The sequence below is a fragment of the Chiloscyllium plagiosum genome, chromosome 1 (assembly GCF_004010195.1).
Source record: "Chiloscyllium plagiosum isolate BGI_BamShark_2017 chromosome 1, ASM401019v2, whole genome shotgun sequence".
Taxonomy (NCBI): Eukaryota; Metazoa; Chordata; class Chondrichthyes; order Orectolobiformes; family Hemiscylliidae; genus Chiloscyllium; species Chiloscyllium plagiosum.
This window is the reverse complement of record NC_057710.1, coordinates 21816289-21830571: the sequence shown is the minus strand read 5'-3', so window position 1 is coordinate 21830571 and position 14283 is coordinate 21816289. Positions and strand designations below refer to the sequence as shown.

The window sequence follows — 14283 nt, the reverse complement described above, 5'->3', positions numbered from 1 at the left end:
TATTGATTCATTATTATACATTGATGGGATTACCAGAGTCTGGATTGGCACTTGCGTTATTTTGGGATATGTTAATGGTAGTACTTTTGACTTTATACTTAAAAGTGGTTTGTCTAATTTTTGTAGATTGTTAATCTGCAACTTCGAAAACTGGATGAACTTGACTGTCTTATCCATGGGACAATGTATATTGATTCGATAGGTTTCAATGGGCGTGCTGAATGCTATTACTTCGAACATCCTACAGATCCTGAAAGGTGTCAGAAGAAGACATGTGCTTTAGATAATCCATATCCACTGTTGCTGGTGAATATCGGATCAGGAGTCAGTATTCTTGCTGTGTACTCCAAAGATAACTATAAACGGGTAACTGGCACCAGGTGAGTGTTAGATATTGCAATCATCTTGAAAAGCTGTTAAAGATTATGCAACAAGACTTATTTTCAACTGTGCATGTTTCATTGGTTTCCTACAGCTTGGAATCCCACCAATTGGACATGGACATGGAAAATGGATGTCTTAATTGTTCAAAAGCATAATACTGTAGATGCTGGTGATCTGAAATAAAAACATAAATTGCAGTGAAATTCAGGAGGTCTGACAGAATCTGGAAGAAAATAGAATTAATATTTAAAGTCCAGTGACACTCCTTATTAAAAAGAGTGTGCTTGGAAACTTGAACTCAATATTAATGGGGTTTCTAATTCCACACCTGTTACCAGATCTATTGAGTTTCTCTAGAACTTTGTGCTTTTACATTTTAATTGCTTTTTTTGCCGTTCTGTTAAATATAATATATTAAATATAATGTAGCTCAATTATTTTCACAAAATTGATGTGTGGATTTTAGGATCCTTTATTTTTACATTGTGGCTAGTTTCTTCAATCAGTTTCCCTATGTTATATTCTCTTTACCACTTTCAGTGTGTTTTTAAAAGCAGTAAAATGTTTCCCATCGTATTTTTTTTTCTTTGGCTACCTGCTTGTTTAAAAACATTAGCAGGAGAAGCATTCGTTGGTGGAAACCTGTCATCCTCCAGAGCTTCCTAATGCTACTTTTCTTGACGAGATTCAAAATTTATGTTGGCCTTTGCTAAAATAAATAACCACTCAATGGAGTACAAAGACCTGTTGATTTTGAGCATAGAATAAGTGTTCCAATAAATTATATTGTTTGGAAACTATATTAGGCTGCTTCAAGAACATTGTTAGCTGTGGTGCATCTCAATGAAAATCAGTAAGATAATCAGCTAGATGAATATGTTGCATCTTGCTGAAGTTCTGACTTGATATTTGATGCTTACTCAAATGGTAGGAAATTGTTGTACTTCAGAGTTGTAAGTACAATGAATACTGGGTTACTTAATTTTTAAAAATGTATCTATGCGGTATGGATGTCACTGTCTGGGCCAGCATTTATTAAGAAGGTGCTGATGAGCTGCATTTTGAATGGCTGTAGTCCATTTGTTAGCTCTGGATGATGAGTGACTTTGAAGGGAACTTGCAGGTGTTGGTGTTTCCATGTATCTGCTTCCCATGTCCATTTGAGGTGGAGGTTTGGAAGATTCTGCCTTAGGAGCCTTGTTGAATTTCTACAGTGCATCGTGTAGATGTTACAGACTGCTGCTCCTGAATCTCGGGGGTGGAGAGATTGGATGCTTGTGGATGTGATGCCAAACAAGTGGGCTTCTTTGTCTTGGGATGGTGTTAAGCTTCTTGAGTGTTGTTGGAGCTGCATTGTCCAGGCAAGTGGGGAATGTTCCATCACATGTCTGACGTGTGTCTCGTAGAAGGTGGAGAGTCTTTGGGGAGTTACTTACTCAGGATTCTTAGTTTCTGACCTTCTGTTATAGCCACTAATTGTATGGAATGGCCAGTTCCATTTCTGGTGAATGGTAATTCATGGATTTCAGTTAGTAGGATATTCAGGTGGTGATGTTACTGAATATCAAGGACAGATAGTTAGATCGCCTTTTTGTTGGAGGTGGTCATTGCCTGGCATTTGTGTGGTGCAAATGTTACCAGAATTATGCCAGGATGGAGGAATTTTGGTTGTAAGGATCCCTTTGAGCAAAGGAGATTTGAGATAAATTTTTATAGTATTAAATCCGATTATGAATGATTTGGATAAAATGGCAAGGAAAAACTGTACCCTTTTGCTAATAGTACACAGCTTTAAAGTTTGGCAAAGAAATGTAGGGGAACATATGTAGTAAAAATGTGTGGAAAACAGTTTTCCACTTTGATTGGTGTCCTGGAACTCCACCTTCATGAGCCTGCTGGAAACCTGGGCAAATGAGACAAAGAACGTTTTTTTATAAGTGAATTGGCAATGCTCACGATGGTGCAGAAAGCAAAATTAATCAGTGATTTCAGAAGGAAATTGGATCGGCACTTGAAGGAAATGAGCCCTCAAGGTGAGTGAGGCTGACTAAATTGCTGTAAAAATAGCTGGCTCAGCCTTGTTTGGCTGAGTGACCTTCGACTGTGTCATAAATGACTCTGACTCCATCATTTTAAATAAAATATGCTTTTGACTACTCCTGTATGTGTTTGCCCTACCTCTTTGCATCATTTGAAACTTTTCTACGTACCAGCCCATAACTTTCAGCTTCAGTCTCTACCCATTAATGGTAATAATCATAAGCTACCTCAGCCCTGCCCAATATACCTCTGACTTTCTGCTTTGAAATATCTCTAAAAACCCATATTTGACCATTACAATTCTCATAACTCTTACTATTGTTCTTTTCTCTTCGATGAAATAGTTTGTGCAGTCTCTACATTAGGTATGTTATCTAAATTTCTGAATACTTTATCATCTATAGTACTAAGATAATAGCTGACATTTTAAAAAAAAACCTTTTAAAGGTGGAAAATTTATTTAGACTTCAGAAAGAAGAAAGGTCACGAGTCAAAATGTTAACATTAACTTTGTCTCCACAGATGCTGCCAGACCTGCTGAGTTTCTCCAGCAATTTTTTTGTTTGGTTTCAGATCTCCGCCTGCAATTGCTTTTTAAAATTTATGTGAACCTTTATTTATGTTGCTTCACACGTCAGCCCTCGCTGTTCAAAGTACGTGCTTTGGACATGAACTCAAATATTCTATGAGGCAAATTGGATAGCATTTGCATAAAGAAGTTATATGCACAAATTTGTGTTCTTTTACTGTCCTCTGGCTCTTATGCAGTAGAAGTGTCTCTGTTATAGTTTAGGTTCGTTTTGAAGTAAGGAACCACGTGAAGGCTTCAGAAGGGATATAGAAAAACTTCATAGTACCAGTTCCCAGAAAGAGTTCATTTTATGTAGCTTTGATAGAAGTGTTGAAAATTGAGGGGTTCCATACAACGTAGAGAAAAACTATTCCCAAGTCTGGAAGGGTCACGAGAATGTTAATGTCTCAAAGCAATCGGCAAAAGAGCCAGTATTGAAATGAAAAACTATTTTGTGAAATCAGTGTTTAAAGTCTTTATCATACTGTTAAGTATGGCAGGGGCACATTCAATTATGGTTTTCATAAGGGAACTGGATAGACCTCTATAAAGAGGCAACTCTCAGTCTGACAGAGCAAGGAAATGAGTGTGGGACAAGTCAAGTTGCTATTGCAGTGAGTGAACAATGACACAACAGGCCTCCTGTGCTATAACCATTTTGTGATTCATTTATTCTGTCTATCTAGTATTAGAAGTTTCTCTGCTTTCTCTCTTGTTCCTCATAGGCTAAGTTGAAGTAATCTTTGCATAATTGCTGATGCATATCTCACAACCACAGTCAAATATTGAGCTAAATGATAGCACCCTCTGTTAACAGAAAATATGCCACAAGGGGGTGCAAGCGATTTAGTAGCTGATACAGTTAACTACTGTATGTTGTTATTTAGATTTCAACTGTAGTTTGAGAAAAGTACAAGAATGGGAAGCACTTAGCTGCTCCCTTAACCTGACTTCTGAAAATGTCCTTTCAGTCTTGGAGGTGGCACCTTTCTTGGTCTGTGCTGCCTGCTGACCAGTTGCTCAACCTTTGAAGAAGCCCTCGACATGGCATCACGTGGAGAGAGTACCAAGGTGGATAAGTTAGTAAGAGATATCTATGGCGGAGACTATGATAGATTTGGGCTTCCAGGCTGGGCTGTAGCCTCCAGGTAAGAGCATTTTTGTTACTCACCTTTTTCGTTTGTTTTTTCAATTATGTGATGTGTATTTTTTTTTAAAAGTCGCATCACTTCTTGACCATTCTGGGAGGAGTGCAATAATCGTGCTGATGTTGGGTCTTGGTTGTAACTGTTTGAGATGTTAACGATCATTGTGGTCTTGAAATGAAATTCCTGATTTGTGCCTTGAAAGGAATTTTGCTAACATTAGCTTCATCCATTGTCTATTTTAATTTTTAGAAACATTTATCTAGGAAATGACAGATTAAACTAAATGCCTTGCACAGTAATTGTGGAGTGAAAATGGGTTACTCAACTGAGAGAGGGGCTGGCAATGCAAGAGGGACTAAAATATTAATGGGTTTTTTCAAGAAAGTAAATCTGCTTTGATCTAGATGTATAACTTTATTATCTTCTCCTTCAGCTTTGGGAATATGATGAGCAAAGAAAAGCGGGAAGCGGTGAACAAAGAAGATTTGGCCAGAGCTACTTTGGTCACCATCACAAACAACATTGGCTCCATAGCCAGGATGTGTGCACTGAATGAGGTTGGAACTTTTGTTTGGAAATCCTGTAATTCCAAGGACAGTTTGTGCAAGTTGTTTGTAATATACATGGACTTGGCTTATATCAGACTTTAGTTTGTTTGTCACAGTTGAAAGCATGCTATTAATGGTAAATGCTTCTATAATGTTTTTTTTAAAAAGTGTTTTATTCAGATAGGAGAACGGAAATGTTTAACCATGCAGAAAGTTCAGATGGCTTGCTCCGATCATCCAGCAGTTCCCTTGTGAAGAAGCACATTAGAGGAAGTAATGCTTTGTGTTTTCAGCTTCTTTACAGTGCTGCCTTGTAGCATCCAAATCAAGCAGCATTGTACAGGGCTATGAAAGCACCAAGACATTTACTGCAGATGTAAATGGCTTTTCCCCGTTAGCATTTCATATATGCAGTTGGGCATTTCGCACATACTGATAAACAGATTAGGAGCTTTAATGAAACTGTAAAGGAAAAGCACTAAATAATGTACCAAAGGATTTTCTTTTCAATTTTCTATGCACATACTGCACGAACCTGCATAATTGTAGTCCAATAAACTTATAATATACTAAAGACTGTCTTATTAACTGCATTAATTAAATTTGCAATAACTAACCATAAAGATCTTCAGCTGTCCAACTTTTGTTTTTGCATGAAGACCTCTGATTTTTAACCCCATCTAATTGCTAGTTAGATGGTTCCAGATGGAAAGAGAGCACCTAGGAAAGAGAACGCAATATGAAAAACTGGCAAATTAAAAGGTGGAGTTGAGTAAAGGAGAAGATGAAACATTGCAAATCTCTGTTGCACTGCATTAACTACTTATTTCTTTTAGTTGCATACTCTCACTAGATGTTTCAATCTGAATTATTTCAGGGAGACCTCTTGTGCCTGTATCTGAAGGCAGGCACGAGTTACTTATTTAGCTTCTCAGCTGTTTCTCTATTTCCTATTAGGCATTCTTCTGTTTCTGCCTTTAATGAACAGTTGTCTTTGCTAAACAAAACTAAACTTTGACAATCTGTTTTTGTTCCTTGCAATGTTTTGCATGTATATTCTGTTTATAAATTCCTATGTTCTCCTTCTCAATTCTAAAACTTTCCCAATTTTCTCTCTCTCACAGATTTTGGTCTCTTTTTACTAACCTTTTCCTTTGATCTAATACTGTTTTTAACTTTTGTGAGAAATGGTCCTCTCACCTTTCCTGTTGGGTATATTTGCCTTAAAGAAATATAAACCTTTTTGAAAACCAAGTATTAATTCTTTAAGATCATAAGACAAAGGAACAGAATTAGGCCATTTGACCCATCAAGTCTCTGACTTCCCTTGTCAGCTATAGTTCTCTCAGGTTCTACTTCATATGCTTTTTTTTTCTTGGGATGAGTTTCTGCTATATCTCCCAAATTATCCCCAGAAACCCCTGCCACTGCTGCTACTCCATCCTCCCTGCTTGGCTTCCCTCCTAGTCAACTCTGGCCAACTCCTCCCTCATGTCGTTGCAGTTACCTGTACTCCATTGTAACACGGTAGTGTCTGATTCAGTCGTCTTCCTGTCAAAATGCTGGTTGGATTTTATTTATCATTTTATGGTCATTCTCCAACCACCACCTCCCCCACCACATAGAATGGCAAAGGTAAGAGTTCATGGGCATATTACCTCCAAGTTCCCCTTCAGACTATGCACATCATGAATGAAACTTCATTATCACTTCTTCACTGATGCTGTGACAGAATGCTAGAACTCATATCAGCAGTGCATTTATCCCTACACCATATGAATCATATGTTCAAGGTGAGAAGTAGCCTATTGAACTTGAAATGCTGCTGGTTTCTATAGGTGCTGCCACATGAGCAGAATTCCATTCAAGCTCTTGGTGTTTTAATTTCCAGTTTCCATCCACAGTATTGGCTTTCATCCAATGTTATTTTACATTACATTACATTAGATTACATTACATTACAGTGTGGAAACAGGCCCTTCGGCACAACAAGTCCACACCGACCCGCCGAAGCGCAACCCACCCATACCCCTACATTTACCCCTTGCCTAACACTACGGGCAATTTAGCATAGCCAATTCACCTGACCTGCACATCTTTGGACTGTGGGAGGAAACCGGAGGAAACCCACACAGACACGGGGAGAATGTGCAAACTCCACACAGTCAGTCGCCTGAGGCGGGAATTGAACCCGGGTCTCCGGCGCTGTGAGGCAGCAGTGCTAACCACTGTGCCACCGTGTTACCCCCTTTATTCATTGCTTTTGAAGTTGCTAATTTAAAGTTGTATATTTAACAAATAGATTTGTAGATCATGCCGCATTTATTGATCACTAATGTCCAGGCATGCTTCTGTTTCTAATCCCAGAATACTATGATACCTTTGGCAGATCAAAATGAAAGCCTCCTTTGCAGAAAGAAAGCAGTTATACATTAAATTTACACTTTTAAACTCATTTTAAACTGCTTAGACATTACTATTGCATATTATGTTGCTTACATTCCATTAGAATAACGTTGTGCACATATCTTTCAATATGTATTAATCTATTAGCTCAGTTCAGACTAATCCTATGCTTTTTTTCTGCAAACACATAGCTTACTTTTAGCCTTTAAACCTTAGATTTCAACATTGGATGTGAGAGAAAGGAACCATTCCACAAGAGTCCCTTAGGTCGTGGTAAATTCAATGACAGCTCCGTTTTGTCCCATACTCAAACCTCTTTTTCACTCCAACTTGCTTTCCATCATCATTCTTAACTCTTACTAACATCTTTGAGTGGCCATTCTACTATGTCTTTGTGTTGGAAAACTGCAATTGAAAAATGTGTTTTTTTTCTAAGAATTGATCAGAAACTTATGTTTAAAAGTAAGCAATATTTTTATACTGCTTAGAACTAATTATTTTTGGAGAAATTAGCTAGATTGTGCTGCTTATTGTGAAGGTCTAAACCAGTGTTTCATATTTTTCATGTAATTTGTAATCTAATGCATTTATTGTGCCATTCTTAACTGTTGTAATTCATTAATTCTTATGGTTTAGAACATTAACAGGGTGGTGTTTGTTGGAAACTTCCTAAGAATCAACACCTTGGCCATGAAATTACTGGCCTATGCATTGGACTACTGGTCAAAGGGACAACTGAAAGGGCTCTTCATGGAGCATGAAGTGAGTTTTTTTTTGATAAGTTGTAGTTGTTCAAAGACTAATTCATTTTTATTAATGAGTGTTGCTGAACAAAAAGGCCTGAGATGTACGAGCATTTTTTTCCTTGAAGGGGTGATGAAGAAAGCATTTGATCCACTTGTCCTCACTGATCCAGTGCATTGAGTATAGGAGTTGGGAGGTCATGTTAGATTAGATTAGATTACTTACAGTGTGGAAACAGGCCCTTTGGCCCAACAAGTCCACACCGACCCTCCGAACAGCAATCCATCCAGACCCATTCCCCTACATTTACCCCCTCCCATAACACTACGGGCAATTCAGCATGGCCAATTAACCTAACCTGAACATTTTTGGACTGTGGGAGGAAACCGAGCACCTAGAGGAAACCCTCGCAGACACTGGGAGAACGTGCAAATTCCACACACACAGTTGCCTGAGGTGGGAATTGAACCCTGGACTCTGGCGCTGTGAGGCAGCAGTGCTAACCACCACATTGTGGTTGTACAAATGTTTATGAGAATACTTTTAGAATACGGTGTTAAAAATCACACAACACCAGGTTATAGTCCAACAGGTTTAATTGGAAGCACACTAGCTTTCGGAGCGATGCTCCTTCATCGGGTGATTGTGTTCAGTTCTGGTTTCCCTGTTGTAGGAAAGATGTTAAAGTTGAAAGGGTGCAAGGAGTATTTGTAAGGATGTTGCCGGGATTGGAAGGTTTGAGTTATAGGGCGAGGCTGAATATTCTGGGGATTTGTTTTCCCTGAAGTGTTGGAGGCTGAGGGCTGACTATATAGAGGCTTATGAAATTGAGGGGCATAAAATAGGTCGAGATCTTTTCCCCAGGGTAAGCAAGCCCAAAGCTACAGGGCATAGGTTTAAGGTAAGAGTGGAAAGGTTTAAAAGGGACATGAGGCGCACCTTTTTCACTGGATGTGGTGGAGGACTGGATGTGGTGGAGGAAGCTACAATTACAACATTTAAAAGACATATAGATGACTACATGAATAGGAAGCATTTAAGGGAATATAAGCCAAATGCTGGAAAATGGGACTAGATCAATCTAGGATATCTGGACAGAGGGATACGTTAGACCAAAGGAAACACGATGTACTATATTACACAGCATGACAGTATAATTCTGTAGATAGCAACATCCTTAATGTTGTGCAAAGTATCTGGTTCGATGCCTATTTTATTGCTCTAGCACCTAGTCTTTTCATTTTGTGAAGTCTATTGTCTTGTTTGGAAGAAGTGGCTGAGATTAGTTCTAAATCCATTTAAAGCAAAAGGTCAAAAGAAAAACTGAAAATGCGAGAATACTTGGAACAAATGTAAAATGTGACCCTGGTGTTTTTTCATTTTTATATCTCCTTATACCAAAAAGAACTTGATGGGTAAGGTTCTTGCATTTCTGTAGCTTGGCTTCATTGATAATGTGATAATATGTCAGGAAGTAATGGTTTAGAGCGAAATTCCAGGTTTTGAATGTGCTCTTGCATATTACATGGGAAATCCGCAGTGCTGGAAGTGCTGTCTCTCAGATGAAAGATCTGCGGTTTAATGTGAAGAGTGGAGATTTCCTTTGGCATCATTTTTCAACGATGTTTGAAGATACTGATTAGCTGGTTATTCCTTGCATTTGGTGTTTGGCAGCCCTTGCTGTGGCGAGTGCATGAAGGCATCAGAAAAAAAAATAGTGCTACTTAAATTCAGCCTTCTTTAGGTAACCCTATATTCGTTTCATAATGTAGAAGCACCAATCATGCCATACAAGTAATATTTCTAATGCAAAGTCGTTAGCCTGCTTGCACAAGTTGCAACTTGAAAATCCAGATGAAGAAGTTGGAACATCATGGGCTACTTTACATTTGACCTCATTGGTTGATCTTCAGTGAAGATGTTAATCACATATTGCTGAGACCTGTTTAAGCATCTTTTCAATTTTGTTTACATTTGTAGCTCTCAAGATATTTGGCACAAATTCTGTTTCAAGGTTCCTGGTCTTGTTAGTATTTGACATCTTGGCATCAAGTAGTTAATAACACATCATGCTGCTTTGAACTTAATCACAGTGCTGAAGCAGGAGAAGGCTTGTCTCTGTCTGGTACTTGCAGCCTAAGGTTTTTGTGAATACAGCCTTTGACACTGTCCAAATTTGGAACAGCTCATTTATTTAGATTACTTTGTGCTGTTTAATTGTGTAGAATTGCCCAAAACTTTAAAAATTGGGTGTAATTTAGATGTAAACGTGTCCAGTTTTCTGGTCACGAGGGAATACGTTTGCAATAAATGTAGATATGTATTTTCAAGCTTTTCTTTCTGTTACATAATGCTTCATAAGAACTAGGAGCAGGAATAGGTAATTCAGCCCTTCAAGCCTTCTCTGCTATTTGATATGATCATAGCTGACCTCCTCAATCTCAGCACCACTTTGCTGCAGACTGTCAAGCCATTACTAATGAAAATATCTGCCTCTCCTCAAATTTTATTCAATTTCCGCATCCACCACACTGGGGTAATGAATTCCACAGATTCATGACATTCAGTGATTTGAAACATTTGCTTCTCTTGGAACATGTTTTATTTGAATGGTGAGCGCACTATGTACATTTTGTGAACTGTAATCTGAAAAATGTATGGGTGTCCTTGTTTGTGAACTGCAAAGTTAACATGCAGGAATAGCACAAAGCTGGATAGGCAAACAAATTGTTTCTCTTTATTGTAAGGAGGATAAAGCATAAACATAGGAAAGTCATGGTATAGCTGTACAGGGCATTGGAATTATGCTGGCAGTTTTGTTTTGTTTTCCTTGAGGAGCGATATACTTGCATTAGAATCAGTTGTGAGAAAGTTTGCTGAACTGACTGCAGGATTAAAGTGTCTTTTGAGGAAAGGTTGCATAATTTAGGCCAATATTCTTTGGACTTCAAAAGAATGAGAGGGAATTTTATTGAAACACATGATCCTGACGGAATTTGATCGCATAGCTAGGTTTTTTACCTGACTGAAGATCTAGAATTGGGGACTGGGGGAGATACAATTTTAAAAATTAGCCATCTCATTTAAGACATATAGGAGGAATTTTTAGTGAGGGTCTCTGGGCTTTGGAATTCTCTTAGAGTGCATGGAGGCAGGCTCATGGAATGTATACAAGACTGAGTTAAATGTTTGATTCTCTAGCATACAACTTGAGGGTGGGCAGTAAAGTGGAGTTTGGGCCACAGTCAGATCAGCCATAATCATATTGATAGTGGAGTAGCTCAATGGGCCAAATGACCAATATTCAACACCTTTTAAAAAGTTCATATGGCACCATGATTACTAATTAGCTTCAGCATTGTCAAACGCCCTGTGGCTTCAAAATAGCACGACCTTGTACGCTGTACTGCACTAATCCAATTTTGTTTTTAAGTATAGCTTGTTTTGTTGACATTAGCTCTCTGTGTACGTCTTTTTTAAATCAGCGTATTCAATGATTTTTGTAATGTCTTTGTTTTGGAGTGGAGGGCAAAATGTCCTTACTTATAGTTTGAGTTGAAAATATGTTTTGCTTCTTTGATTTGTTTCAGGGTTATTTTGGAGCAGTGGGTGCCTTGTTGGAGCTTGTCAACTCTGTTTGAACCTTCAAAAGAGAAGTATTCTCGTGCCTTACATTCATTTCATTGTGTGGCTCATACACCATGGTTTCAGATTGAAGAGAAACCACGAAAGAAAAGATTTTAGAGTTGTAATGTAATTTGATCCCTCTGAAATCTCTTGTTTTAAGGGAGGAATGGGAGGTAAGGGCTGTTAGATGAGCATGTTTTATAAGAAATAGTCTGTAAACAATTGCACTTCTCTGCCTTTATTTATTCCCCAAAGCTTTTCTAACTCAACATTGTGTATGTCTTAACATTTGTTTTCTTTTGATGTTTATGTGTAAGAATTATTTTTCTGAACTTTAAAAATAGCTATTTCGTAAACATTATATTGCAAGCATATGTGTTTGTGTGAAAGGAAGTCCTAGTACGATTAAAATAATTTTAAAATTCAAATAAGTCTTGTGGAGCGGGAGCAATGCCATTTTAGTCCTTAATCCAGTAACTGATAATTAAGAATTTTGCAGTATTTCTTCCAAATTTGAAGTTTTAATGAATCTGTGTAATTTATGAAGAATGTAAACTGGAAATCTATTTTTGTAGATGTACGAATAATAAGCTCATCTACCTGTAATTTTTATCATGCTTCTGTTCATTAATATTTCCAGTTTTCTTGCCTCCTGATCCGAAGTTTCCCAGCCACCACTTCGTACTCTTCTTTTTCCCCACTAGATACAGCAAAATCTTGGCATTAATGGTATGAGTATGTAGGACCCACTTTACTGGATGATGAGGTCTAAACCTCATGTCGAGAAACAAGGCTTCAGCAAGTTGAACTGCACTGTGCTGCCATGCTACTGTGCTTCATTTATCCTTTTTTTTCTATGAAAAAGAATTGATCAGTAACTTTGAGTTACTGCTGTTTAGACATACAATATGGGTACAAGTTATTTAGCTTTCTTGTGTTAACATCATTTGTATATAGAAAGTGTGGAATATGTTACAAGTTCTTCTTTGTATAAGTGGTAGAGGCAATCTCAAATTAACATGTCAAGACTATAACAGTAACACATCTGAGAAACACTGTAAACTGTTTGAACTCTGTTCATAGTTTATGACAATGTGATCTCTGTTGTTACTATACTGTAGTTGCAGATGTATCTTTATTCAAATTTGCTTATTTTGAAAAAAATATTATTTAACAAATCCGATGTTTAAAGCATGTGTTGAAATGATGCTGTGTATTCTACAACATCTTTATTTATTTGTACTGCACATGTGAAAATAAATATATTTTACACAGAAGCTACTGAATGCAGTGAACCTTTTTAAACTTTGAGAGTGGCAACTTTTACACCTCTGGTGAATTGCTAATGTGGTGTTTGACTATCAGAAGTGGGAATTAGTTAAGGGTCTATGAATGAATCCACTGAGTATGCAGGGAAATAGCAGTCTTCGCTGCTGTAAATTTCCATAAAACCATAAGAACTAAGAACAGGAGTCAGTCATCCAGCTCCTTGATCCTGCTCCACCGCTCTGTAGGACCATAGCTGATCAGGTACTCCTCACATTCACATTCCTGCTCTTTGCCCATAATGGTCATTGCAACTACCGATAAGAATTTGTCTGTCCCAACCTTAAATATATAGAAGGGCGATGCTTCCACAGTAGTTCCAGGCTCTCAACCTTCCAATAACATTTCTCCTCATTTCAGACTTCAATTGGTGCCCCTTTATTCAGAGAAACACAGTCTCAGAATAAAGTCTGTCCTATGAGGTGAAACATCCTCTCAGCATTTAACCTGAGAAGTCCTTTAAGACTCCTATATATTTTAATGAGATCACCTCTGATTCTTATAAACTCCAGTGAGGAGAGTCCCAACCTGTTTAGACTTTGCTTATAAGATAGTCCCTCCTTACCAGGGAACCTTCACTAAACTTGCTCCGATGAAATGATATTTCATTGATATTTCATCTGAACTTTTCTCAGATAAAAGAATCAAAACGACTCTCAATACTCAAGATGTGGTCAAACCAGAACCTTGTACAGTTGCAGCTATTTATGCTATGTGTGGCCAGTTCATAGATTTGCACCAGTTTGAACCAGAATCAAGCTGAATAATCTTAATAAATTCAGTTTGGAACAATCATTCTTCATTTACTGGCATATAATTGTCTACCAAGTTGCCAGTCTGCTCACTGATGAGCAAGTGGTCACACAGGATTTTTAAAAAATTCATGCACAGAATAAGGGTTTCACTGGCTAGGCCAGCATTTATTGCCCAACCGAGACAGCAGTTGGGAGTCAACCACACTGGCCACAGAAGAGCCAGCCCAGGTAAGGATGGCAGTTTCCTTTCCAAAGTGAACCAGATGGGTTTTTCCCCAACAATTGGCAGTGCATTCACGGTCATGATTTTTACTGAATTCCAATTCCACCATCTGCTTTGGCAGGATTTGAACCCAGGTTCCAGGGAATTACCCAGGTTGGTGGATTAATTGTGTAGTGATAATACCAGTAGGCCATCAACTCTGCTAGAGATGACCTTCCACAGGTATGCATAATTAGATTGTAAACCTCGTTATTGCATAATTGAGGGTGTTTAAGCCACACAACATTCTCCAAGTATGTATGGGGAAAGTAGAAGGATGCCAGCCACTTTAGATCTGATGATTGGTTTAATACTTAATACCAAAAGTGGACGTTTTTCATTTTGAGTCTCGACATACAACTTTCCTGAGCACTATAATGATTTAGTGAAATTTCCCTTGGAAGCTATAGACATTCCATATTCGTATGGTTACCATGTTGGTAGAAGGCAATGTTCAATTAAAAAAACATTA

The 14283-nt window shown here is 38.0% G+C and overlaps 1 protein-coding gene across 1 annotated transcript in view; it reads left to right on the top strand.

Annotated features, from left to right (window-relative positions):
• LOC122554916 (pantothenate kinase 3-like) overlaps positions 1-12745 on the top strand; it is a 31491-nt gene extending 18746 nt beyond the window's left edge. Inside the window, exons 3-7 of the mRNA XM_043700349.1 lie at positions 127-380; positions 3967-4143; positions 4577-4700; positions 7734-7859; positions 11432-12745. Coding sequence (XP_043556284.1) covers positions 127-380; positions 3967-4143; positions 4577-4700; positions 7734-7859; positions 11432-11482 — 732 coding nt within the window. The 3' untranslated portion in view covers positions 11483-12745. The remainder of the gene's footprint in view (positions 1-126; positions 381-3966; positions 4144-4576; positions 4701-7733; positions 7860-11431) is intronic.
• Positions 12746-14283: the final 1538 nt, after the last annotated feature.